Source organism: Tursiops truncatus, chromosome 15 (genome assembly GCF_011762595.2).
Source record: "Tursiops truncatus isolate mTurTru1 chromosome 15, mTurTru1.mat.Y, whole genome shotgun sequence".
Classification (NCBI taxonomy): domain Eukaryota; kingdom Metazoa; phylum Chordata; class Mammalia; order Artiodactyla; family Delphinidae; genus Tursiops; species Tursiops truncatus.
Genome location: NC_047048.1, coordinates 82,256,774 through 82,284,352, shown reverse-complemented (window position 1 = coordinate 82,284,352; position 27,579 = coordinate 82,256,774). Strand labels below are relative to the sequence as shown.

Below are 27,579 nucleotides of genomic sequence, written 5' to 3'. Positions count from 1 at the left end.
GAGCAACTAGGCCCGTGAGCCACAACTACTGAGCCTGTGCCTCTGGAGCCTGTGCTCCGCAACAAGAGAGGCCGTGATAGTGAGAGACCCGTGCACCGCGATGAAGAGGGGCCCCCGCTCGCCACAACTAGAGAAAGCCCTCACACAGAAACGAAGACCCAACACAGCAAAAATAAATTAATAAACTCCTACCCCCAACATCTAAAAAAAAAGAATCCATCTTGCAATGCAGGGGACACAGGTTCGATCCCTGGTTGGGGAACTACGATCCCACATGCCTCCAGGCAACTGAGCCCATGCCACAACTAGTGAGAAGCCTGCACGCTGCAACAAAGAGCCCACATGCCGCAACTAAGACCCAACGCAGGCAATAAATAAATAAATATTTTAATAAATAAATATTTTTTAAAAAGAGGGTGGGGCCTTTGGGAGGTTCCCAAATGGATGAGATCGATGCTCTCACAGAAGAGGCCCGAGACAGCCCTCTTGCCCCTTCCACCAAGTGAGGCCGCAACGAGAAGTCAGCAACCCGACCCTCCTGGCATCCTGATCTTGGGCTTCCAGCTTCCAGGACTGAAAGAAATAAATTTCTGCTGTTTATAAGCCGCCCAACCTGTGGTATTTTGTTTATTACAAGGTATGGAACATAGTTCCCTGTGCTGCACGGAAGGACCTTGTTGTTCATCTTCTAGTTATTGTTCGCCTTGTGTTTTGGCTCCTCAGCCAGTTTTGAAGTTTCTCGATGGTAGGAATCTCATCTGCATTCTCCCCAACACGCACCCCAGGCACAGGGAAGGGCGTGAGGCTCTGGGGATTGTGTGTCATCCTGGTAAGTAAGTGTCATAACAGCCAGTCACCGGGGCTTCCTTGATGGCTCAGTGGTTAAGAATCCACCTGCCAATGCAGGGGACACAGGTTCAAGCCCTGGTCCGGGAAGATCCCACGTGCCGCGGAGCAGCTAAGCCCGTTCGCCCGCGCGCCCGCGCGCCACAACTACTGAAGCCTGCGTGCCTAGAACCCGGGCTCCGCAACAAGTCACAGCAATGGGAAGCCCGTGCACCTCAACAAAGAATAGCCCCCGCTCTCTGCAAATAGAGAAAGCCCGTGCACAGCAACCAAGACCCAACACAGCCAAAAATAAGAACAAATAAATAAATAATTTTTTTAAAAAAAAGAGCCAGTCACCTACTTAATTTCAAGTCAATTTAATGACCTGCTAATGACTTGCCTGTTTCTGTGAGAGGCACAGTCAGTGACACAAGGCTTAGGTATGTAAAAACCATTCATTTGTTTCCTCTGTGTGTTCCTGTGTGAGTCTCCAGGAGAAAATCTATGTAAAGTCCTGCTCTCCAAATCCAAGTACAAGGTCGGTGGTATGACTTCCACACAGAAGAGAGAGTTGGGCCTAGATCTCCAGCCTTCCATGCCCCCATCCCCACCACTCAAGCTGTCGATAGACTGATATAGGATTGGGGGGGGGGGGTAGCTCTCATTTTCACAACTTTAAAAAACAGAAATATTGAAATAGGGGGCAGAATAACATTCTCTAAAATAAACAGAATAGGAATCCTGGATGGTGAACAGCTTCACGGAGCTCCGGGAATAGCGGAGACAGGCTGTTCTGTGCTGACGGTTCCTGAACCAGTGTTTTTAACACCCAGCAACATTAACTTCTCAATTGAAGCTAATGACATTAACTTCTCAGTAATCGAGGCTGAGGCTCTCTCAGCAGCCCGTAGAGCATTACCTCCCTAAGAATCCCCTCTAAGTACTGTAGGTTTTGTTTTTAAAGTCCTAGGTACCACAAACAGCACTTAGCAACTACCCAAGCATATTATTTCCTTCCTGTCCAATGTAATTTTTCTCTTTCTTTATATAAAGGACCTCAGCTATTTTAAAAAATTATCCTCCCTCCTAAATTAACCTGGCTTTTATTTGTTTTTAACAATCAAATGAGCTAAGAACAAGAATGAGGCAGTGCTTCGAACTAGCTTCTAGGTAACTAGATGTAAAAATTTTCCTCCACAGCCATCATTTAAAACGGCAAATTTTTCTGTTAGGGGGTACAGGTTGTGGAGTGTGGTGGGTACCAGAGAGAGAGGCCTTGTCCTGAAAGCGAGGCCAGTTTGTCCACTGGACGAGGTTCATCTCGTGATGTGGATGAAACCGCATGCCATGCCATCCTGCCCCCTCACGTCCTTCTCATTCATTCATTTACGCAACAACCAGAGATTATGTAGGTGCAGGGGGATTTTGCTGGACAAGTCTGGCAAGACCCTCCCTGTCAGGCGCTTACAGTCTAGTGGCTGTATGATTCCAGTAATTCATTCATTCCGCGAAGAATTATTATTTCATTTTTCAATAAATAACCATTGAGACCTTACTGAGAATCATTATTGAGCAAGGCAGGCAAGATCCTTGCCCTCAAGGGCTTACATTTGAGCGGAAGTTAAACAAATGAACAGGATGATCTCAAAGAGTGAGAAGTGCTAAGAAAAATGCAACAGGATGTGTGTCAGAGGAACTAAAGTTTAGAGGAGCTGCTAAGGAAGGGTGATAAAGGAAGGGCGGGGGCCACTGACAGCTGAGCTGAGAGCCATCCTGTAAACCCCGGGCCAGCTGGCTTTCCACCTGTTCCATTGAGCACTCGTGCTTCCTAACTACACCCTGCACTGGGCACTAAGCGCACTGTCTGATGTTAGCTTCTCCGGTGTACTCTGTGTCTCTTCTCCCCGCCGAGGGGCAAAAACCTCCGGGAGGGCAGGTGGCACGAGCACAGGGCTGACTGCCTGCTTGGCTGGTTGCTTGCTTGGTTGATCGCTTAGCTGGTTGACTATGGACCCTCCACAGCCTGGGGTGAGACAGCAGGTAGGAGGAAGTTTCTAACGTGGCACCATGAACATTTGCTCAAGTGAACCCCGAACACACAGGAGATGTCAGTGTAAGAGGGCCGATTGGATCCGTCAACAGTCCTCGTAACGCCAGGCGAGCTCGGGCCCGGCGGGAGCGAGGAGGCGAGGAGGCAAGGAGGCGAGGCGGTCGGACGGGCTGGCGGGCGGCGCGCACAGGACCCAGCTGGGCCCGGCCCAACTCTGCCCAGAGGTCGGCGTTCCCGCCGACGCCCGCGAGGGGGCGGACCGCAGGTCGCGTGCCGCGCCTGCGCAGCACAGCTCCCGCGCCGGCGGCCTGGAGCGTCGCCCTCGGAACTGCGCCGGCGCGGTGCGCCTGGCGCTAAGGGGCGGGGCTTCGTTGCGCCGCGCGCAAGGCTGGGGCAAAACCCAGGCCGGGATAGGGCGTGGGGCAGCGCGTCGGGACGTCCCTCGCGTCGGGCCCGATGGCGCGTGCGCATTGGGCGGCCGCCGGGGAGGCTGAGGGGCGGGGCCGGGGCAAGAGTGGCTCCTCTGCCTCGCTGTGCCCTATCGCCGCCCGGACACCGCGCGGGCCGCCGGCATCATGAAGATCTGGACTTCGGAGCACGTCTTTGAGTACGTTTGGGGCGGGGGCAGGTCGGCGGGGGGCATGGGGTAACTGCGGGGTGGGAGGGCAGGCCGGGCCCGGAGTCGCGGCGAGGCCGGGGCGGCCCTCAGGAAGCTTCCAGGCGTCGGGCCTGGTGGGGGGAGCTGGGCCCGAGCGCCTCGGAGTCCTGGGGGCGGGGACGAAGGTCACGACCCTGGGGACGCCCCAGGAATGGGACGACCCGTCCGGGAGGGGGCGGGGGAAGGGGCCCTGGCGGCCTGCCTCCCGTGGACGCTCTTTTGCGGGGCGGGGGCGTCGTCGAGCACGAGGTCCCTGACGGCACTGGGGGTGGGACAGGCGCCCCGTTGCCACATGGGGCCTTGCAGAGACCTGTGAGTCGTGGCCCCGAGGATCGTGGGCTGTCGAGAGGCTGGTCGCTCCAGTATCTTCGGGTGGAGTTCCTTGCTTCGGAATGTGGACTTAGGGCGAGCTCAGGCGACCGCACAGCGGACCTTTTCCGGCAGCCCGTTGACCTGAGGAGTTAGAATTTACGGCCTTGAAATTGGAGTCCAAGGTCCAGCACTGGCTCCAACAAGCTGTGTGACCTCGGGTTTACGCATTTTCGTCTGAGACATGGAAGACGACGACGACGGAGGTGTCGTCAGGGCCTGACAGCGCTGAGATGTCTTTGAGGCCATGTTCATTAACATCTGTTGGTTAGGGAGAAATGTTTGGTAAGGAAAATAGGCCTTACACCAGTTGGATGTTGGGAATTAAATTCCCTTCTGGTTCCATGATTCATTGTACAAAAGAACCATGCATTTATTCGCCTGTATCATTTTTGCCTGAACAAATTGTTGATCATTTGTCTCATCACTCTTTATTGACTAATCTTTTTTCTTCTCACCCATTTGAAATGCCACCTTCCTCCTAAGACGCTTGTGATTTATATTTTAATCCATTTCTGAGCTATCTGTTCTATCCCAGTGGTCTGGCTGTTGTTGCCACACTGTTTTAATTTTTTTAGCTTGGCAGTATGTTTTAGTTTATTTCCAGGGCAATGTTTAAAACAAGTTGTAGGCTTTTCACACACTCAGTGAATCAGACACATGCAGGAGTCCACTGGATCCTGGAAGGTAGAGAATGTTAGAATCGGAGCAGATTTCTTTTCTCCCTAATGTTTACAATCTTTCTGGGGGAAAGAGCCTAAGTTTGTAGACTTTCCAGTGTTCTTTAACCAGGTCACATTCTTCACTACTCTGTTTCAGCCGTTGGGATCATGGCTGGTCTCTTCTTTGCAGCTCTCTTCTGGGTTTAAATGCTTGAGAAGTTCTTGGCACTCCTTAGAATTTTCTTCCTTAACACTCTTCTACCTAGCTTGTTTCCTACCCCTCCCCACTCGTTTGGCCCTCTTCTTTAATGTTTTCCTCACTTCTTACCCTTCAGTGTAAATGTTCAGTGAAATTCTGTTGTTGGCCTTCTTGCATTTCATCAGGGACTATTAGTCTTTCTCTTTTTGTTGCACGTTTCTCTGAAATTTGATGAAAGCTCTGGGACTGTCCTCGCAGAAAATAGACATATTCACATAAATGCTCTGCGTTTCCTGGGAGAAGAAGCCCTGATCCTGATGCTCCCCAGATAATGTGGACTTTTTAATCAAGGTCCCAGCTGATACACACATTTCTGGCACCCAAATCTGTACCTTGGGCTCCAGTCTTTCTTAAAATCCTTATTTTCAGGTCTTAGCAGGGTATCTCTACTCACATGTCCTGCAGGCTCTTCAGACTCAGCATCCCCGAAAATGAAGTCATTTATCTCCCCTCTCAAATTTTATGCTTTCCCTGTGTTTTCCATCTTAAGGCTGTTACTAACTAACAACATCTAAGTCATCATTCTGAGTCTTTCCCGTCTTTGATTTTCCAGTGCTTCCTTCTGAGGCCTAGCATGTAGTTGGCATCAGTTGAAGTCATTCATTGATTCCTTCAACAAATATGAAGGCCCACTAAGTGCCAGGCACTGTTCTTCGGATTGGTTCCACTTTGGTAAATAAATCAAGACACTGTTGCTGCCTCAGTGGAGTTAACAGTGTTCCCCACCTCGTTTTATAGGTGAAAAAATTGGACAGCTCACCAAGCACGACCAGGTTCTACTGACTGACTGTCCTTTGGGGCCATCTTTGAATGTCTTGCAGTGTGAAGTCTTTTCACATGATTTCATTAATTTAGTTAAAGTGAATTACTGGAAGATTGTTAATTGTAATATGCATCCTTTGTGATTTTTGAGCTAGTCGTGTTTTATAAAGCAGTCTTCGTCCAAGCTAAGTCAACGTCAACGTTTTCAAGTTGGCTCAGAGAGGAGAGAATGACTGACTTAGAAATAATGCATAACCACCCCGAAGCCTTGCAATTATTAATTTTTTCAAGGAGGTGGGGGAAGAGATAAGTGCGTGGAAGCCACCTCCCCATGGTATATGACTAGATGGAGACAGGGAGGTGTTCATCCGATTCTCATTTTAGGTAGTTTTCGTGGTAGCAATGAGAGTGCTTGGCCCCTATCACTTCTATTTGTGGGGACTGTTTAGCTTTATGAAGTAGCTCCGCTTATATACCTGCAGTGTTTGCTGAATAAGGCTTGAGATTAAAACCAGAATGGGGTTCATTTCTGTATAATGTTAGAGCAAAAGTGAAGGCATTACGAGCAATGTTACTGGTTGTCCAGGATTTTGCAAAATGAGTGAGGCTGAGATTTTCCTTTTGTCCACGAAAAGTTGTCAGGCTTAGTTCTCTGAAAAGTTGAAGTAGATTACTGCCTACTTGTTTTGCTTTTGTTTTTTTTAACATCTTTATTGGAGTATAATTGCTTTACAATGTTGGTGTTTTGCTTTTCGAAAAATAAGAAGTCATGCTGTGTGGTTTATCGGTAAGTGTAGTTTGAAACACCGTCTCCAGATCTTGTCTTTCCTTTCAGTGAAGACGTGTAAAATCAGTCACTTTTAAGGCTCATTGCAGCTAATAGGAAGCTCATTTGAAATGGCTATCTTTGGCACAAGCATGTTGTCCGGATAAGTTGTGAAGAGGACAAATGTACATCGCATTTTGAATCACCCAAGTACATGTGCTTTTTGACGAATATAAAGGTGCTGCGAGTTCCATGATATTATTACCATCTCGATCCTAGATGACAAGCAAATGCTTATTAAGAGAGAATATTAGAGAGTGGCACATTAGGAGCACCTTAAAAAAACATTTTATTGTATTGGGTGACCTTTTCAAAACAGAAATCAGAATCACTCTTGAGGAAAGTAATGGATAAAGATTGACTGGAGGGGCCAGTATTCTTTATTACCTTATTAGAGAAGAATACATGTTTAATATTATGATATTTAAATCAGTAATGCTTTGGATCTTTTTGTAATTCCTATGAGAATTTGTAGTGCCTATAAGTTCTTTTGCTCTTGTTACTTCTGTATGGCTTCACAGAAGTGGGGTCAGACAGAAGAATAAATGGTATAATAATATTTTTTGCTGTTTGTTTCTGTAGAACATAATTGTAAAACACATTTTTATGAATCAGTAATTCTTAGAAACAAAACTTACATGTGAGAGTGGACACTGGTAAGTGGACAAGGTGACTGAAGAACGGCTCTGCAGCGCCCTGTAGGCTATTTTAACCTTCTGGGCGCCAGCTCTGCCGCATCACCTGTGTGCTGAAAACATACTGAAATCTGCACATGTTCGAAATGTAGACTGAGCCTCCCCAAGTCATCTTTCAGTCAGCGTTTCAGAAAGTAGTCTTCCCTAGGTAAATTAAAGTCTAATTGTAAAGACTAATTGGATGGGTTATAAGAATGGTTTCATTTATATGCGTATTTTTTAATGTTTGATTTTTTATTCCTGTCGGCAGCCACCCATGGGAAACTGTTACAACAGCTGCAATGCAGAAGTACCCAAACCCCATGAACCCAAGTGTGGTTGGAGTTGATGTATTGGACAGACACGTAGATCTCTCCGGAAAGTTGCACAGCCATAGACTTCTCAGCACAGAGTGGGGACTGCCTTCTATGGTGAAATCTGTAAGTGTGTCTTTATTCCTGAAGCAATGTGACTGCTGTAGAGAAGTTTTCAAAACCACATTATAATTTCAAATAGGTTGTGGGAGCCGATTCTGAATGTCGTTTTTGCATCAGTTCAAATTGTATTATAATAAACTTGAGTTATGAGTGTATAATGAATTGGAAATATTATTACAGTCTTCATGAAGGCACCCGATAAAACCTCCTGAAGGAAGCCAGCTAATGCTCTGCAATCTAAAAGTTTTATTCTGCTTTTCCTACTCTGCCAGCAACTTAAGATGTGGAAGCAGTGGTCTGGTGCTGGTTGTTAGCTGACAGTTGCTGTGGTCAGTGGTGGCCGCGCCTGTTAAGTGAGGAGCATGGTCTCACTTTGCTGCTGCCGTGTTTGTTCCAAGATCTGTTGCTTCTACCTGTACGTTTAAAAGCAATTCTATGCCCTTTCAAGGGAGCAGGCTTTAGTGAGCCAGTTTAACCAGCAGGAAAGTGGGCTGCCAGTTTATCGTGATGGGAGAGAACCCTGGTATAAGTGGACCCAGTTGTCTGTAGAGATTCTTTTTCTAGAAAGTGGGCCACCTCAGAAAAGTAAAGTACACATTTTCCAACAATTTGCTTCCATTGCACACACCACTGCACTAGATGGTGCGGACGCAGAAATGAGCACGGCTGGGATTGGCTTGGGGTCGGAGCACAGGGAATGACCCTGGATGTGCTGTGTTATCTTCGTCGTGAGGTGGCTGGTTTTCTGTCTGGAGACCGGAGCCACTGCGTCCTCTCCCTTGGGCCGCGCTAGGAAAACACTGACAGACACTCCAAACCTCTCCTTTCTCTACATGCCCTGCTTCCCGAATGTTCAGGCTCGCTGTTCCACCCTCAACCTCGGCAGCTGCCGAGTCCTGCCTTGTACTCCGTTCGCTCTCCGCGGGCTGGTTGCTAATCGCCTCTGCTTGTGTCTTGGGCGTCTCATCTCCTTCGTGGTGTATGAAGTCCTCTTACCATTAAACGGGCCTCCTTTCTGACCTTTGTTGCTTTCTCATGTTTTTTATGAAAACAGATTTTTGGTTCAAAATATTAACACATTTTTACCTTCAAATAAAATATTGATACACTTGTTAAGAAATCCTTCTTCCTCTGATTACTAATTCTGAATGTTTTACTTAGCTTATTGGTGCAGCAAGAACCAAAACATATGTGCAAGAACATTCTGTAGTGGATCCCGTAGAGAAAACAATGGAACTTAAATCTACTAATGTAAGTCTGGACTCCCTTTTGTTTTAATTTTAAACTGTTTGGCTTCGTTTTTTCCTCTCTTTTGTAGTTGGTACACAAATGAATGTATGCTCTTCAGCCTGGCTTAGGAAATCAGTACTGAGATGCTGCATCGTCTCTGCCTGTTTGCGCTTAGCCTCAGCGCTCTAATGAGCCTGCCTGTTATTTCTAGGAGACGGCACTCAGTAAAGTGCACTTGGCATCGTGTGCATGTTATTACTATTATGATGCTTTTGTCGAATTTATTATTTTTTTAATAAAAAGGAAGCAACGAATAGTGAGAACGTCTTTTTACACTAATACCAAAGTGGTTTACTCGCTGCTGTTTTGTATATTTAGCTAGCAAGGTTTTGGTTTGTGAATTAATTTTGGAAATATTTTTGGTTTCCAAGATGATTTGACTTTTTTTTTAATTCTATAGATTTCATTTACAAATATGGTTTCAGTAGATGAGAGACTTATATACAAACCACATCCTCAAGACCCAGAAAAGTAAGTGAAAAATATTTTAACAAACCTATTTTACAGTGTGTTTTAATTTTTTAATCAAATATTTCTTTGAAAAATGAAAATTAGGTCATCCTGAAGCTGTGTAAATGTGTTTTGTTCCAGAACTGTTTTGACTCAAGAAGCCATAATTGCCGTGAAAGGGGTCAGTCTCGGCAGTTACCTCGAAGGCCTGATGGCAAGCACGATATCGTCAAATGCCAATAAAGTAAGGAAGGCTGCTCCCCGCTTGCTCTTTGTTTTGTTTTCTGTTTTTTCTTTGGGGGGTGCAGCGCAGGCTTGCAGGATCTCAGTTCCCCACACCCCCTGCGGTGGAAGCGTGGAGTCTTAACCACTGGACCACCAGGGAAGCCCCTCCCTGCTTGCTCTCACTCCTGGGTCTTGTTTCTTGGAAGCGCTGTCCTTGTGAGCTGACTCTGAGCCACTGCAGTGCGAGGTGATGTGGGCAGTTGCTGGCACGGGCTCTGGGGTCCAGCCCACCTGCCTTCACGTGCCAGCTGTAACTCTGACCAGCCTTTCACCTTGGGCAATTAATTAAGTGAACCTCTCTCTGCTTCAGTTTCCTGTCTGCGAAGTGGAGATTAATCACCCACCTTACAGGGTTGGGTGCGAAGAGTGAATGAGATAATATGGGAAGACTGTAGCCCTGGGCCCAGCATGGGGGAAGGGGGGGAGCCATGTAGCAGTGCGTCACTGTTGAAAGCATAGATTCCCAACCTTTTTTTCATTAGCTCCCTTCACGCCCAGGTCCACTGTAGATATTTTTCCCCTAATTACCCCCACCCCATGAAATTGTTTAATACTACAGATTATAGATATAGGTAAATGGATATATGTCTGTGCTTTATACGTGAAAAAAGTGAGATTTTTCTCCACTGCCCCCCAACTAATTTTTGCCTGATTGAGAATGATTTAAAATAAAGTAAGTTCAGAGAAAGAGATGCCTAATGTACTGTTTTATAACACATGTTTAATATAATCGTTCAGCAGTCAAAAGATATTCATAGGTGCCTTCTCTGTGTCAGGCAGAGTGCTAGGCTAGACTGGGGATACAGCGGGGAGCAAAACAAACGTGGCCCCTGCCCTCGTGGAACTAAGAGGAAGGCGACGTTAGTCATACAAAACGCCATTAGGAAAGGAAAAGTACAGAAAGGTATGACAGTGTTTAATGAGTGTTCAGTAAGTGATGTTTCTGCTGAGTTCTGAATGAGGGGTGGGTAGGCCGTGAGGGGCCTGCTAGGAAGCATTCCAGGCAGAGGAGCTGCGTGTGCAAAGGAGGCCCTGAGACCGGAAGCAGGAAATGCTCCTGTTCTGTCCCTCAAGGAACTGCATAGGGTCCAAGAGAGTGGTTGAAGTGGAAGTCAGGGACCAGAGCCTTCAGAGCCTCATACAGGATTTTGGTTTAAAATATGGACATAAAAAGAAAAAAAAGGAGTTTGACCTCACCCCGAAAGGGGAACCATTCTAATCATAAATAAGTAAAACACCACTGTCATTTAATTGTAGATTCGAGAACATCTTTTGCAAAAATATAAATTAAAATCAGTATATAGATCAAGCCAGTTTCTCAAGGCATTTGATATTTGGTAAATAACGTTAGAGAAAAAAAAGCAAAGGTAAAAACAACCTGTCCTGGTGAGGTTTAGTTATGCTTGTACCGCTTCTTGTTACTTCCTGATGTGCCGTTTATTTGACAGGTGCCTTTGCTCTCACTTGGTAAGAATAAACATGTTGGATTTTTTTTTAAGGGCCGAGAAGCAATGGAGTGGGTAATACATAAATTAAATGCTGAAATTGAGGAATTGACGGCTTCGGCAAGAGGGAGCATAAGGACACCAATGGCAGCAGCAGCATTTGTGGAGAAATGATAATGAAAGTTGATAACACCCAGTTCCCCAGGTCTCTACAAGCTGGCAGTATATTTATTTGTTATTTAAAAAATACAACTATATTTTCGGTAGAATTGTTTTTTTAATAAGCTGAAGAAGGACTGTGTGACTTGATCAAAACAAAGAGGTGCAGTGTTTCTAAATCAAAGGGATTGGCTGAAATTAGTGTTGTCTGAAATGACTGTCTGATTTTGAGGATTCCAGTATTTATGTAAAAATGTAACAATTTTTGAAAAGTACTTGAAAATTGGTATTGGCTGATCAAACCTCCTTAAGGTAGAGTTTTAAAGCTTTTCATGCATTGGAACTCTACCTGTCTTTGGACCAACCCCAGAACCAAGCAGAGCCACCTCTTACATACCCACCACTGCCCTGCAATAAACTTGGAGAACTTGCATGAGGGAACTCACTTTTAAAGGAGAAACTGTATAGTTTTAAAAAGACATTAATTGTATAAAATAACTTGCTCTGCTATAAACCACCATTAAAAATCACAGTGTTTTAATTTGGTACTCAACATTTTTGGAGTAAAAATTATCATGAAAGTAATAACTGACTCCAACAAAAATATATTTTATTGTGTTAAAGAGTACTGTATTGATTTGCCAAAGTTTTGTAACTTAGTAAATGTATTACCTTCCTTGGATCTGTACTTTATGACTTAGTATGCTGTGTTGTGGGCTGGTTATGTTAACTGAAAAAATAAAGTCATTACCAGAATTTTGCACTACTCTAAACTTAAACAGAAGAACAGCTGTTCACATCTTTTAGCATTTCACATTTGCCTAACTTATCAATTGCCATGTGTCAAAATTGTGGTTCTGTAATTGCTAAAGCATGATATGTCAGGTTATTTGAATATAATTCCTTTTTGAAGTAACTGTGACCACAAAACATCTTCTTTACGTGAAGAGCTGTACATCATTTGAAATTACTCGAATGATGTCTTGATCTGAAGCATAAATCCCAGGGACTTAATGTTTTTAAATAATACTGTGTCACTGCAGGGGATGGGGGCGGTGGAGAAGAAAAAAGAATAATAGCGTGAAAAAAAAGCATTGACCTAAACTAACCAGTATGTGAATTGCTTTGCAGCTTTTATTTATGGGAAATCCTTGCTTTGGATGCCAGTGGGCAGCTGCAATCTGGAAAACAATCCAGTAAATGTTGTGTTGTTTTGTATTTTGTAGCAGGCAATTAATTATCAACCGTTAAATAAGAATACCTTTGATACTGGGAATTGTTGCATACAGAATATTTTTGTTAAAAGGTGATGAGCTCTTGCCTTTATTTCACAGTACTTAAAGTGATAAACTTCTAGTCAGGTTTCCTATAAAAGAAACCAATTAATATATGTACCTAAACCACAAAAATAGTATACCAGGCTATTTGAAAATTATTGTTTTTCTATTTAAAATATTGTTTAGCTTGCGACTTCTTAGGACATTTGTAAAAGCAAGTTAAAGCCAATAAGGTTTTTGATTATTTTTTGTAACCGGAGATGGTTTTTACAATTAAAATAACATTTCAACTAAACAAACCATTGCTAAATAATGATATTTAATAATAAGTTGCCTTGTATAACTTCTGAAAATTATACTTGTTCTGAAAAGTATAAGAATACCCTAATGATAAAAAGATTTCTAAACAAAATTTTATCCTGTTTTTTTTTACTCTAATGACAAAATTCTATAGATTTTCATCTTCCAGTGTAGTTACTTTTCGTTAAGTAGCTCGTAGGTAATGGCTTTTACCTGTTAAAATATAAATAACAGCAGGCATTCGAGAGGACTAAACTGGAGTAGAGTGTTCATGGGTTAGAATTAGACTCTCGGATTATGGAGCATATTATCCTGTTTAATGTTAAAGATGAATCTTATATGAATTAAGAAAAACCTTCCTGTTAATAAAAACTTCCTTTTAACTATGATGTTTTTCCTGATTATAATTTCTTTTTAGTAACTAAGGAGCAAAAGAAATGCTTTTCCTTGTAAGAATTCACCTAATTGCCGCGCGCTCGAGCCGGCTCTGCGCCGCGAGGTTGAGTCTCTTAAGCTGGACGCGCTGGGCCTCCTCCCCTCCTCCCTCCGATGTCCAGTTCATTCTCCCCGGCCAGGTTCTGGTGCCCCGGGCCGGCCTGAAACCCTAGGGATTGTCGGAGGGCGGCTCGTTTTAACTGTTAACTCGGGGCGGACATGCTTGAGTGTTGTCAACATGAAGGTCTGGACGCGGCCGTCGGGTCCGGGGTCGGGGGGGGGGGGTGCGCCCCGACACCGACCTCTACGCGGCCCCGAGTCTCGCGCTCCCGAAGCTACGCGGCTGCGCGTTCCCTCCAACTCCCCTCTTGCCCCGCCGCCCCGGCCGCCGCCGCCTGAGCCACTACGAAAGCCCGCGGAGCCAATAGGAACGCGCGGCCGACCGGCCCGCCCGCCCGGGGATTGGCACCCGCGGCCCGGGCCGCGCGCCCCCATTGGCTCGCGGAGCCTGGAGGATTCTGCGACGAGACGGCAGAGGCCGTTCGGGAAGGCGGGGCGGGGCAAGGGGCGGTGGGATTGGCAGGCCCGGAGCTCCGCCCCTTCCGCTTCTCAGGCCTGACCTTCCGGCAGCCGGCCTGCACGCTGAGCCGCCCTTGACGGGTCCTCGGGATTCGGCCCGACGCGCCCCCTCTCGCGACATCATGGTGGCGTACTGGCGACAAGCTGGACTCAGGTAGGGCCGGACATCGGGAGGGCCGGACAGCTGGGGCGCGGGGAGGTCCGGGGCGAACCGGGGTCGGAGGTCACGCCGGGCGCGACGGGGGTGGGGGTGGTCCCGGCGAGTGCGGCCCCAAGATGGCGACCTGCGGGCGGGGAGGCCGGGTTCACGGCCGTGGGATGCGGGCGTGCCGGGGCCGAGCACCTGTCCGCACCTGCCGGGGGCGCCGCCGAGCACCTGTGCGCCGCCTTGAACGCGCTCGACAAGTGCCGTGTCTTCCCGTGGACGGCGCTTCTCACCCGCGGGGCCTTTGTCCTTTAAATTACACTCGGTTGACGTTCTAGAAGTAACAGAGCCACATACAACTTGAGAACTTGAAGGAGAGGAGAGAGGTCTCTGGAGGTAACCACGGTCGCCATACCTGGCCGTTCCAGCATTAAGGTGGGGCCTTTTAAAATGGCATATCCATCTTTTATTAAATTAGCTCCTGTTGCTCTCAGGTTTCCTTATTGGTAAAACGGCTGAGCCCTCGGTAAGGTGTACAAAGCTCTGCCACAAGGTGAGTGGTGGCTCTCGGGAAGCCAAACTATGGAACCCACTGGAGGACGTGGCTTCTGGTGAAATGGAGATACCATGGATCTAGGTGTCACACCTGGCTTCTTTGCCTGTGCACCCAGTTGAGCCGCTCACCTGGCTCAGGTTAACACACCTTGTTGCTTGACTAGATTAAGTAGCACCTCCTAGTAGTGACCGTCTGTGGGTATGTGACTGTGGGCAACCCAAGTGTGTCCTGACTTCCAAGGTCAAGCAAAGTTTTGTACAGTTGGAAGGATGATGGCCCCAGTCAGAGGGACCATGTATTAAGCACCTCCTACGAGACAGGTGGGGCAATCCTGCTCTCCACACTTTGTCTTTCCTCCTCCCTGCCACCAGTGAGGCAAATACTGTTATCCTTCTGCTTTGTTCCATTGTTTTTACAGAATAAATTAGCCCAAAAGATGGAACAGCGTAAAATTCACCAGTTAGTAGGAGTGGGAGCAAGAATTGGAACTCCTATCTCTGGCCCAAAAAAACAAACCTGAAACAGGAGAAAATAGTCAGCAGCTCCCTCCCCTCTGTCCTTCCTGTTTTCAAACAGTGTAAAAAGTGAGCTGACATCTTTTGGAAAATAAGATGTTGATGGGAGTCCATCTACAAAACAGGAAGCTGGCTGTTAGATATTTTGCTGGAATTGATGATGTTCTCTAAGGACTTCTCCGTTTAATTTAGAAACCTTGCTTGGGAAGTATTTTCAATGGCAGGCCTGACAAGCAGAATCCAATATTCGCAGGAAAACCTTTAAATAATCAGAAGTAGAGCTGTTTTAATTCAAAATAGTTTTTTTCCCTTCTTTTAATTATGTATACTTTACCTTGTAAGAATAATAAAAGAAAAAATTTTAACGAGAGAAATGGAAAAAAACCACTCATACCCTCTGTTAACATTTAGGACTGTTTACTGTGCTGTGGGGTTTTTTTCTCTAATATATGCATCTTTTATTTCAAATTAATATGTATTAAAGAGAAAACACTGCAAAGAAGAAAAACCAAAAATCACCTAACCCCAATTAAGACTTTGATACATTTCTTTCTGCTCTTCTTTTTCTTTGTATAGATTCCTTTTGCATTAGTCATTTTTTTTTAAATTAATTAACTTTTTTTTTTTTTTTTTTGGCTATGTTGGGTCTTTGTTTCTGCGCACAGGCTTTTCATTGTGGTGGCTTCTCGTTGTGGGGCACGGGCTCTAGGGCGCACGGGCTCAGTAGTTGTGGCTCGTGGGCTCTAGAGCGCAGGCTCAGTAGTTGGAGCACATGGGCTTAATTGCTCCGCGGCATGTGGGATCTTCCCGGACCAGGGTTCGAACCCAAGTCCCCTGCATTGGCAGGCGGATTCTTAACCACTGCACCACCAGGGAAGCCCCGCATTAGTCATTTTTAAGTTCAGTTCTACAATGATGTACAATCCAACCAAAATGAAAAGTACAGGAAGAAAAACAAAAGCACAGTCACACAGCAAGTCTGGCTGGATCATTGATAATTAGCTTTATATTGTCTCTCGTGTTCCTCCAGCTACATCCGATACTCCCAGATCTGTGCAAAAGCAGTGAGGGATGCACTGAAGACGGGATTCAAAGCAAACACCGAGAAGACTTCTGGCAGCAGCATAAAAATTGTGAAAGTGAAAAAGGAATAATCTGTAAGTTGTTGGTGGATTTAGAGAAAGAGTTGCATCTTAAGTATTTAGAGAGCTTTTAAAAATCAAAATAATTTTAGTTCTGCCTTCTGTCCACATTTGGTCCATCAGCACATCTAGAAGTAAGTTAGTGGGATGGTAATGTCACGCATACAGGTTGTGGAAGCCCCATGGCATCATCAAAGAATGTCATTTCGAGGCCCTGACAAGCAGAAGTAACCTGCCACGTTGATTTTCAGTTCATTGAGCAATGCTAGGTAGAAAGCCATCTTATTTTAATTAAACCTGTTTCATGTGTGTGCACAAAATCAAATAATTCGGAGGATAAACTCCCCACTTTTATAATTGTTACTGGAGTTATGTAACAGTTCAGGAGCATGAAAAATTACAGTTCTTTGAGTTTTTATTTCCCCCACATCTGCTCATGTTCTCACAAATCACTACTTCCCGAATGTAGGGCTACAGGTACAGGCAAGGGTCCTTCTATTTTATCAAGCAATAAAATAGGCAAGACCCTGCAGTGAATACTGTTTTGCTAAATTTATGTTTTCAGAGTTTGGTTCATTTTACTTCTGATGTTGGCAATGCAAAGTAAGGCAGTTTCGTACAGTTGATAAGTTCAGACTTTTGTGTTCCAAACTATTAAAGTGATTTGATCTCTAAACTGCTTTCTTGACATTATTATTTCGAAGATCAAGCGAGGCAAATTACCGGAAAGCTGTTTTTCAGATTTAATTTTCTTGTTTAGCTTTAAAAAAGCTTCAGACCCGCAGTTGCAGGGAAATGTGATAAATAGTAATCCTCTGGCAGCTTGTGGTTATGAGCGATTGTACTTATTGGAACTGTCTCCCCTAAGCACTTTTCATTTTCATTTTGAATTAGTAAATATTTTATTACAAGTCTGGAGATGCGGTGTTGAGCCCTTTTTCTGGGGCTCTCTGTCTGATCTCATAATTCTGAGGAATGAGACCTGGTTTTAGGTTGGGTTGTTTTGTTTTAACAACGAGCTAACTGAGAAAAATCACCCAGCCTGTGCCTGCAGCATGGCCGAGCCAGACTCCGCATCGAACTCCCTCCACCTTGTAATGTCCTTTGGGCCAGGAAGTAGTAGTGTCCAGCTCCGGTAAGCAGAACAGTGACCATTCTCTATCCATCGTGCTGGGGACGCAGCCCCACTGCCTCAGCATAGGGGATTTAGCGTCTTTTAAAGGCAGAGTGTTTCTTTATTGCAGGGAGAGTGTTTGGTTTTCCTTAGCAGGGAAGTGCCTCTTCGGCTAAGGCAGTGCACATGAACCTGCGCTTTTTACAGCTGAGAGCCAGGGTTTATCACCAACCGAGTGAAGGAGATCTGCAGTCATATTATACTGCTCATTATAAGGAAGTTACTTTCCCTGTTCGTGTTGGATTTTTAAGAAAACATGAAGGACTGGCAACTTGCTGTTTCTCTTTTCCTCCTAGACCCTGACTACAGCTTGAAATGCTGCATGTTCATGGTGAAGATGTGTGGGCACGTGTTATGGCAGATTGAAAACGATCCCCCTTCGTGGGGGAAAAAAAAACCTGTCTTGTTCATAGATTGACAATGCCAATAAATTAAAGTACAGTTCACTCTTGCTGTTGGTTTTTGGTTTCTCTCGGACTTTTTCTGTTTGGGAACTACCACACCACTGCAGGATTATGATCATATGAACCAGGGCTTTTTAAAGGAGAACAGTGAATTCCCTGGTGGTCCAGTGGTTAGGACTCCGAGCTTCCACTGCACGGGGCACGGGTTCAATCCCTGGTCGGCGAACTAAGGTCCTGTAAGACGTACAGCTGAAAAAAAGAAAAAAAAAGTTAAAGGGAGAACAGATATCATATCTAGTGACCAGAGGGATCCAGGAGACATTTTGAAAATGTCTCAAAAGAAAAGGTTCTCTTTTTCGTGACGTAATTGACAGAATTGGGCTCCGTCATTGAGGCTGTCTTGCCCCTTATCTTTGAATTGCAGACGTCACGTCAGAGCAGTGGGTTGGGGTCAGGGGTGGGCCGGGTTGTCTGCTGGCCTCGTCCTTCTGCACCGGCAGCCGTAGCCAGGTGGTGCGATTCAGCAGGCTGAGTGCGAATAATTATGGAAAGCGTAGATGAGAAGAAATGCTAAATTGTAGTATTCATTTTCTATCGTGCACTTCAAAGCTATAGAGAAGTACTATTGTCGAAATTCGCTAAGCACGAGATACCTTTCACATTGTCTTATAAGTGAATCTTTATATTCTGGGAGCACTTCTCATAGGAAACGAGGCAAAGCCGCTCAGCAACATGCTTACCGAGCTGATGGCCGAGCTGACGTGAAAATCTAAGCTTCTGGACTGCAGGTCTAGGGCATGGTCATGACAGCAGGTCCATGGTGTTTTCACGGCGATTCGTTTACCTATTAAATATTTAGGGTTGAAGAATTGTTGCCAGCAGGGTGTTTTTCTCTTTCTTTGAAACTTGAAGGCACTCAGCCAAGTAAAACCCCAAAGCTTACAAAGTTGCAAAGTTAATTGCTTGATTTTTACCCACTTCTGGACATGGAGAGAGACACTTGGACAGGAAATGTTGAAACACCGGTTTAGCTTCTGCCCCAGGACAGGTTCTCAGCTTGGTACTTAAGCTAACAATAATTTATCACGGCCACTCCGCCATGCCAAGGATGAGGGCAAGAAAACGCCTTTGCTGTTGGCTTCTGGAGAGGACTTCCTGCCCTGGACACTTGACCTACAGGCTTTATCTCATTCTTGGCATGGGGCACGCGAGGAGCTGCAGGGCTGGACAGAAGCAGCCTCCGAGCCCCTTGTGCCCTGTGCCTCAGGCTGTTGTCCTGCTCTTTTGAAGTCAAGGCCCCTCAGTTGTCATGCTTCCGGTCCCCACAGTTAAGGTACCAGGAGGCATCTTTCATTACAGGGACAGGAATAAATGGATCACAAGGCCGTGGGGCCTTCTTGGTACCAGGCAAATAAAAGTAACTGATAGGCAAAGGGCTAAATTCTTCCCAACCAATTCAATTAGAGATAAGTCATTCATTCGGGAGGCAAATGGGATAATTAGAAAAGAGACTTAGGGACAGGGCTTGTGGTATGGAAAGGATTAAAAGTCAACTGAGTAAAGGACAGATTCACTGCTCAGTAAAGATTCTTTGAGGCTCTTTCTCTGTGATTAAAAAATCCTGAACCGATACTGTGATGCCCTGCTGGGAGGTGGCAGGACCACTGTGTCCAGACTACCAGGGGGCCCTGATCAGATCTTGTTGTGGGTATTTCACTAACCACCTGAGTGATTTGTGAGGGATTCAGTCTCTTCACTCACGCAGTGTTCTCGTGTGTGAAGTGAAGGAATCAGACAAGCTCTGAAATTCTGATTCCACCGTCTTGGTCTCCGAGAGACCAATGTCGCTGTAGCAACCATACAGCTAAAGGAATAGGCTCTTCAAAATCACAGGGGACAGATTTCTTTCGGTTTCTAGTGGGGTTTTTGGTTTTTTTTTTTTTAATCTATTTCTACCATACGAAAGAGTAGGATGGTGAGATGCATTCTGAAAATATTTTTAACTACTCACATTAATCAGTCTGGACGGTTAGAATTCCAAGAAAAGGAATTTATTTAGTCTGAAATAAAGCAATTTAGCCATTTAAAATTGTATTTCTTTTATTTTAATGATTACTGTTGAGCAAACAAAAATCTTTACAGTAATATGAATCAGCAGGGTTTTTTTAAATTTAGATCTTTATCCTTTCTTGCATCTATTTAATTGCCTTTTCAGGTTTGAGAAAGTGAAAAAAAGTGCTAGAGGAATCGTGTGTAAATTCTTATGTAATCGCAGGTTATAAGTCTTTTTAGCATCTAAGGAAGTTATGAACTTCAAACTAGGAGTCGTTTAGGTGCAGTTCCTTAAATCTACTTTTAAATCTACTTTTGTTTTTAGTGCTTTTTGAACCACAAGTAGAAAGTATTTAAATTTTTTTTTTTTTTTTTTTGTAATTCTGGAAATAGAAGACTTGTCATGATACCAACAGCGAGAGAATTTTCTCTTGGTACATGTTTTAGTTCTTTCCTCATAAGACTACATGAAAAGAGTGAAGTTTCTCAAAATGAGCTGCTGTCACCCATTCACCGGCTACCTCATTACTGCAGATTACAGAGCAAATCCAGTTGCCTGCAAGTAAATATTTCCTCCTGTCGCCAGCTACCCATGGATCAAATAGGACAGCTCCGTGGTAATTCTAGAAGGCCATTAAAACCCTTGCGGCGCTGGAAGGGATGGCAGTGCTGTATGTCAGGAATAGGTAAACTGTAATTAAGAAGTTATGGATGATCTGATTACGCTTTTGTGTATCTGGTCCTGTTGTAATGTGAGCAGATTAAAATCATGTAATGGTTAAAGCTGCATGATCATGCAAACATTATGGCAACTTCTGCAGATTAATTTGAACTGTAAAAGTTCCCTAATGAGACGATGTCCTCCGTAACTGCGAAGGACACTGCAGCCACCGCTGCTCAATTCCTCCGTTTGAATGGTTGCTGAGCGCGCCTGTGCCCTTTCAAAGAACAGAGCGGCTACAGGGAGCTTTCAGGAGGTGATCGCCGCGTGAAAGTGAAAAGGGCATTTCGAGATAGCCTTTACAAGGAAAACCAAAGATGATGATTAATGAATTCTCAGAATCAAACATTAATAAGAAACTTAAAAGTATGTAAATACACCTATGTTAAAAGCTAGCTCTTCAGACATAAAGGTCAGAGGATTGAAGTTCTCGAGTTTTGCTTGTCGTTTTTTGTTTTTTTGTTTTTTTGTTTTTTTTGCCCGGGTATTTGTGGGAAGGAATGCCACTCTCCTTTCCTCCCTTTTGCCCTTTGCAGTTGGTACGTTGAAACGTACACACAGTCTCCACAATTTACTAGTGGACGCTGAAGCCCATTTACCTCTGCAAACCTCCTGCACACCAAGCAGTCACCTGGCATTTCTGGAGGACGGCAGGTGTGAACAGGTGGGCTGCGGGCAGCGAGTTAAGAGAGAACCTGCAGGAAGAGCCTTAGCAGCCCGGGATGCCGAGTACAGATTCCGGGACGCTTACCAGCGTAGCTAAAGCATCTACAATTTAACCTCAACTGCCGTGGCTCCCCGCGCGTTCACGTGTGGAGCCCTGATGCCTGGCGCAGTGCTAGGCATACAGCAAATAGCCAATCCAGATCTTTAAACAGAGGGAGCGCTTTACCATAAGTTCACCTGGCTATTAAAAGAAGCGACTAGAGTGGGCAGGGGATATGAAGCTCTTCAAGGCTAGTCGGTGCCAGCAGAAGACCCTACTGCCCATCAGTACTTCCCCACCCGCGCAGTCCTGTGTTGAAGCTAATACTGGGTGGCTGCGTGTGGGTCGCGGTGCTACGGTGCAGAACTGGCCGGGGACGGCCGTGGGGACTCACTCATCCTAGGTGAGAACACTGGACGTGACTCCACGCCGCAGCCAGCCTCGCGCAGCTTGTCTCATGGTTAATGTCCCTTATCTCCTGGTTCCCTTTCTGCCTCGCCCCCGACCTCCTCCTTCTCCTCCGGAACTGCTTCGGCATCTTGAAGCTGTTGGTACTCGGACACCAAATCCTGGATATTACTCTCGGCTTCGGCAAACTCATTGATGTCCATCCCCTCGCCCGTGTACCAGTGCACGAAGGCCTTCCTCTTGAACATGGCCGAGAAGTGCTCAGAAATCCTGCTGAAGAGCTCCTGGATGGCCGTGCTGTTGCCGATGAAGGTGGCCGCCATGCTCAGCCCCCGGGGCGGGATGTCGCACACGGCCACCTTGACGTTGTTGGGGATCCACTCCACGAAGCAGCCGCTGCTCCTGGTCTGCACGGCGAGCAGCTGCGCGTCCACCTCCTTGGTGGACATCCTCCCCCGGAAGATGCAGGCCACGGTCAGGTAGCGGCCGCGGCGGGGGTCGCAGGCGGCCATGGTGTTGCGGGCGTCGAACATCTGCTGGGTGAGCTCGGCCACTGAGAGCGCGCGGTACTGCTGGCTGCCCTGGGCCATGAGCGGCGCGAAGCCGGGCATGAAGAAGTGCAGGCGCGGGAAGGGCACCATGTTCACGGCCAGCTTGCGCAGGTCGGCGTTGAGCTGGCCTGGGAAGCGCAGCGACGTGGTGACGCCGCTCATGGTCAGGGACACCAGGTGGTTGAGGTCGCCATAGGTGGGCGTGGCCAGCCGGAGGGTGCGGAAGCAGATGTCATAGAGGGCCTCGTTGTCGATGCAGAAGCAGGCGTCCGAGTTCTGCAGGAGCTGGTGCACGGACAGCACGGCGTTGTAGGGCTCCACCACCGTGTCCGACACCTTGGGCGAGGGCATCACGCTGAAGGAGTTGAGGATGCGGTCGGGGTACTCCTCGCGGATCTTGCCCAGGAGCAGCGTGCCCATCCCCGAGCCCGTGCCCCCGCCCAGCGAGTGTACGAGCTGGAAGCCCTGCAGGCAGTCGCAGCCCTCGGCCTCGGCGCGCACCGCGTCCAGCACGCTCTCCACCAGCTCGGCCCCCTCCGTGTAGTGGCCCTTGGCCCAGTTGTTGCCGGCCCCAGAGTTACCTGCGGCACAAGGGACTCGGTTAGCCCGCTGGGGTCGGGGGAAGGGTGTCGGCAGCAACACACCAGGAAGCGCTCCTCTCTTCCCGCTGGAACCTTCCAGGAAAACCTACCGTGGACAAAGCTGTCTGGTTGGAAGAGGGCCCCCAGTCGGCTGGATCGGATGCTGTCCATGGTCCCAGGTTCCAGGTCCACCAGGACTGCTCGGGGCACGTATTTCTTACCTGCGTGGAAAAATAGGAAGAAGTCAGCCAACTGCTGTTTTTCTAAAGGTTAATGTTTCATCAGAGTAGAACCCTGTGACACGGGTCCAGAAGAAAAGAGCCCTCCCTGAAGGTGTCTGTGATAGAAAGACTGGAAATCGTATCTGGGACTGCAGCAGCGATCACACAGATCTGTAGAACGCTGCAGAAATAACTTTCTCCATCGTTGTCCATTTTGTTTGTTGTCTTGCCAGCGACAGGGATTTTGTTCCTATTGGAAATGATTCTACTTTTTATTTAAAATCCAGAAAGGGAGAATTCCCCAGTGATCCAGTGGTTAGGACTGCCGCGCTCCCACTGCCGAGGGCACGCGTTCAGTCCCCGGTTGGGGAACTAAGATCCCACAAGCTGTGCAGCACAGCTGAAATAAAAGTTTTAAAAAATTAAAAAATAAATCAATTCATTAAATAAAATAAAACCCAGAAAGGAAGGTCGGGGCCTAAACTGCTTGTGTTGAGTGTGCCCCCCTCCAGTGACCAGAGACCAGTGACCCTCTAGTGGCCAGTCCTGCCCTCGGTCACTCGGGACATCCCCCATCTGGCGTTCCCGTCTCACGGGACCTCCTCTCTCTGCCGCGTCCCTGGGGCTGGTGACGGGGGCCGACAGCGAGGTCCTACCATGGGCCTCGTTGTAGTACACGCTGACCCTCTCCAGCTGCAGGGCGCTGTCCCCGCGGTAGCTTCCGGCCCAGTCGATCCCATGCTCCTCGCCAATCACCTCCCAGAACTGAAAGCAGAAGGAGGGGAGGTCAGTGTCCAGAGGGACCCCGACAAGCACCAGGTCGGCGACAGCACATTGAGCAGAAAGACAGGAAGTGAGGGCTCCTGGACCCGCTTCCGTCCCCAGCATGGTCTTGGGGGCCCTTTTCCTAACTGCCCACCCCATGCCGTAACGTACTCTTCACCTCTGCTCACCATGAAGTGAAGATTTTTTATGTCAGCCTGAACTGCTTCAATAAAATGTCAACACATAAAATATTAAATTGGATTTTGCTCCTGTTAAATTCAGGCCCTTGTGTACATTAATGCTGTTCTTTTAGAGTTTCTCATCAGAAGTGTATCTCTAGTTTGGCCTTACAGTGCTTCCAGCTAGTAAAGTATAGATCCCATTACGTGAAAATAAACTGAACTCTTATCTGATTTCACAATAATATCCCCTTTCACTTTGCGGATTTATTTTCATGCAGTTTTCCCAAAAGCCCCCCACTAAGACGCCTATGCGCGCTTTTAAACTGTGTGCAGTTGGATGATCAGGTATTCGCTCAATTCAGAATTATGCGTAGCTGTTCTCTTGTAACTACCTGAGACATACTATACTTCCAATCGCATTACAGTATCTATGAATATAGGTAGGTGCCAAGCTCTTTATATGGAATGGAAACAGTTACTGAGATAATAACCCCTTTTCGTTACCTGAAGGAGCACATAGTAAAGCGCAATGAAAATACATTCATTTATGTTAAAATCCCCTGGGGTGTTTTCCCAACCACATCTTGTAAATGATGGCTCTGATGTGGCCTTGGTCTTATGAACAAGATTACTTTATAGTAAATTATCAGCACTCTTCAGGGTGTGGGAAAAGAAAGAAATTTAAGTTCTCTCACAGCACAAATTAAATGTATGTCTTAAAGCTCTTATGGCCCCAAATAATAAGTAGTTGCTGGGCCTCTAACCACTAGACAACACAGTTCTGGATTCAGAGCTGAGACCCTGTCTAGACCCTCCTCTCCCTCCTGGGGTCCTTTCTCCATCCTGTCTTCCAACTTCAGCGCAGTTGGGGCCCATGCCTCCCACGTCTCTGTGTGTTTCAGTTTTGAACGTCTTATCACTTGGCAAGGAAGGGTGACACCTCCTTTGCAAGCGGTCCTTTTCTTTGCCCCGGGTTTTAAACACCTGTATTAAAAGACTTTCATTTTTTCATAGCTGCACTAGTTCCAATAGCCAAAAGTTGGAAACAATCCAAGTGTCCATTGACAGATGACTGGATAAACAGAATACAGTCTCTCTATCGGATGGACTATTATTCAGCCTTAAAAAGGAAGGAAATTCTGACACAGGCTACAACAGGGATAGACACTGAGGACACTATGCTGAGTGAAATAAGCCACTCACAAAAGGACGAATACTGTTAATATGAGACACCAAGAGCTGTCAAATTCATAGAGACAGAAAGGCGAATAGCGGTTGCCAGGGGCAGGGGGAGGGGAAATGGGGAGTTAGTGTTTCATGGTACCGAGTTTCAGTTTTGCAAGAAGAAAAGCATTTAGGAGATTGGAGGCACGACAGTGTGAATATACTTAACATTACTGAGCTGTACACTTAAACATGGTTACGATGGTACATTTTGTACCATTTTATCACATTTAAACTTTTTAAAGTTTTAATGCAATTAAATTTTTAATGCAATTCGTACTAGTAAAAGTAATTTCGAAATAGCAAAGAGACAGTTGTTATATAGTAGAACTGATCATCTTAAAATTAGGGTTGGAGACCTTGGGCTGTGGCATCTGTTTTTTAGCATTGGCCAACAGTACCAGGTATTTTTTAGAAAAATTTAAGGGGGAAGGAGAAAAACTTCTATATTCCAGAGGATATATTTTAATTATTTCTGCTGCTGGACCCAAAAAACTTTTAGGTTTACCTCTTTCATTTTCTGTTGCATTTGAAATAAAATAGTAGTTGATCTTTTTTAACTTTATAACATAAACATGGGAGGGAGGGAAAGATATCTTAGTAATACGGTGTAAAAATTTTCCCAAGAAACTTTGGAAAACTGTTTTGAGACAAATTCCTGGTTTTAGATATGAAAAGTTCATTGCTAAAGTGATCAGAGTAAAAATGGTTGACAGGTATATTATACACATGTAACTGTCAACAGAATTAACATGAATTAAATTAACCCTTTAAGCCTTTACTATTTCCTGGGTCTCCTGAGCTACAGGTGTCGTTTAATAAGTCAGATACCCACCAAGCGTCTCCATCTGCTGGGCTCCCCGTCCGTCCTGCTAACTTAGGGGATCTTCTGAGTTGGCTGCACTGTGGACCATGGAAAGGCCAGCACTAGTCATCGAACTTTCCTTACCTTGGCTCCGATCTGGTTGCCACACTGGCCGATCTGAATGTGTACGATCTCACGCATCCTTGCTTTGTGCCCAAGGGCAAGATCTTCACAGGGTCCCCAGTCTCTGGGAGAGCCGCCCGTCACCGCTGTGAGCCCCACACAGCTCTGGTCATCGCAGCGATGGGACCAGCTGACCAGGCTACCTCCCAGGGTGACCCGAGGGTGTGTCCAGCCCAGAGGCCCAGCCCCAGCCCTCCCCCTATCATCCTTGTGGAGGGGGAGTTTTTTCCTCTCCCAACACAGAATATTGCCTGGTCATTTCCTAGAGTTCAAGACCAAAGGCTGCCATCGTTCAAGGTGCGTGGAAGTCTGGCACCAGGCCTAGGCCTTCCATGGTGGACTCTGGGCACCAGCGCTGGCTCCGGGCCCCAAGTTGGTGAGACTCCTAGCTCACTGGGGTGACCAGGACCACCTCCAGAGAACTTTCCCATCCAAGCCAGTTGTATTATTAGAAATCCTGTTGTCTAAACACATCGCTTGACAGATGAGGCCACGAATCCCAGAGCATGAAGTGGCTTCACCACAGTCATACATACGACCACTAAGACGTCTCCCCACCCTCCCTCAAGAACCTGCCATGACTCCCTCGCCTGCAGCCGTGCTTCGTCTGAAAGCCACTGGTGGCGCTGAGGTGACCGTCAGGGGAACACGGGTGGACAGTTTTTATGTTGTATACTTGGATGTTAGTAGAAAAAAATAACTAGTATGTGTAGTAGTAAAATGATAATAAGAGAAAGTTTGCTTTTTGAACTTGGCCAAATTTGTCTGGGTGACATGGGATTCTTGGGAGTTTGGGAAACCACAGTCAAGACGTAGAATCTGAACTCCCTGGCTTGGGACTTCCCTGGCGGCCCGGTGGTTAAGACTCCACGCTTCCAATGCAGGGGATGTGGGTCTGATCACTGGTGGGGGAACCAAGATCCCACATGCCGCGAGGTGTGGCCATAAAAGTAAAAAAAAAAAAAAATAATTAAAACTTAAAAAGATACTTCTAAAAAATAAGTAAAGAAAATATACTCCCCTGCTTGCCATCAAAGCCTTTGCTAACCTGGCCCCAAGCTTCCTTCCCAGCACCGCCTCCAAACTCTGGTCCTGAGAAAGCCTGTATGGTGAGGACTCTGGAAGCCAGCTCCCTCGACGCCGGGCCCTCAGGTTCTCAGCCTACGACTGCTCTCGCCCAGCCCAGTGTTCACACTGGTGTTCACTAGCCCCTCCCTGACATGCCAAGGCCACTCTTCATGCAGAGGCTGCAGCTGCTCTGTCGGGCCTTCTGCCCAGACCAGGGCCTGGCTGCCCCCTCGACCCCCAGCTCTGTGCTTTATTGCCCCTTCGCTCTTGTCACGGGGGGCTCACTGTTTGCTGTTGGGTCCTTTACCAGACGATGAAGTCCCGTAGACCCAAACGGACTCCCAGCCACATCTCCCTGATGCCCAGCAAGGGCCAGCCACACAGGAGGTGCTCAGCCCAGCGCTCCCAGCAAACCACGCCCACCAGCAGCC

At 46.5% G+C, this 27,579-nt stretch overlaps 3 protein-coding genes across 4 annotated transcripts; 2 read left to right on the top strand and 1 right to left on the bottom strand.

Moving 5' to 3' along the window:
* The first annotated feature begins 3,333 nt into the window (after positions 1-3,333).
* Positions 3,334-13,120, top strand: PRELID3B (PRELI domain containing 3B). Of its 2 annotated transcripts, none has more exons than XM_004317268.4 (6): positions 3,334-3,485; positions 7,360-7,528; positions 8,687-8,776; positions 9,216-9,286; positions 9,407-9,509; positions 11,050-13,120. In XM_004317268.4, exons 1-6 carry the CDS (start codon positions 3,454-3,456, stop codon positions 11,167-11,169), a joined length of 585 nt encoding a protein of 194 aa, XP_004317316.1. In that variant the 5' UTR covers positions 3,334-3,453; the 3' UTR covers positions 11,170-13,120. The 2 variants fall into 2 exon arrangements, with proteins under 2 accessions (XP_004317316.1, XP_019799564.1); XM_019944005.3 differs by lacking the exon at positions 3,334-3,485 and adding an exon at positions 3,867-4,190.
* A 620-nt stretch (positions 13,121-13,740) lies between these two features.
* ATP5F1E (ATP synthase F1 subunit epsilon) lies at positions 13,741-17,723 on the top strand. The gene is made up of 3 exons (XM_004317267.4): positions 13,741-13,899; positions 15,992-16,118; positions 17,574-17,723. The coding sequence occupies exons 1-2, from the start codon at positions 13,868-13,870 to the stop codon at positions 16,113-16,115; spliced, it is 156 nt and encodes a 51-aa protein (XP_004317315.1). The 5' UTR covers positions 13,741-13,867; the 3' UTR covers positions 16,116-16,118; positions 17,574-17,723.
* Positions 17,724-19,703: 1,980 nt separating this feature from the next.
* TUBB1 (tubulin beta 1 class VI) lies at positions 19,704-26,218 on the bottom strand. The gene is made up of 4 exons (XM_004317266.4): positions 26,042-26,218; positions 23,578-23,686; positions 22,811-22,921; positions 19,704-22,700 (listed from the first exon to the last, which is right to left on the bottom strand). The coding sequence occupies exons 1-4, from the start codon at positions 26,096-26,098 to the stop codon at positions 21,622-21,624; spliced, it is 1,356 nt and encodes a 451-aa protein (XP_004317314.1). The 5' UTR covers positions 26,099-26,218; the 3' UTR covers positions 19,704-21,621.
* Between the last annotated feature and the right edge of the window lie 1,361 nt (positions 26,219-27,579).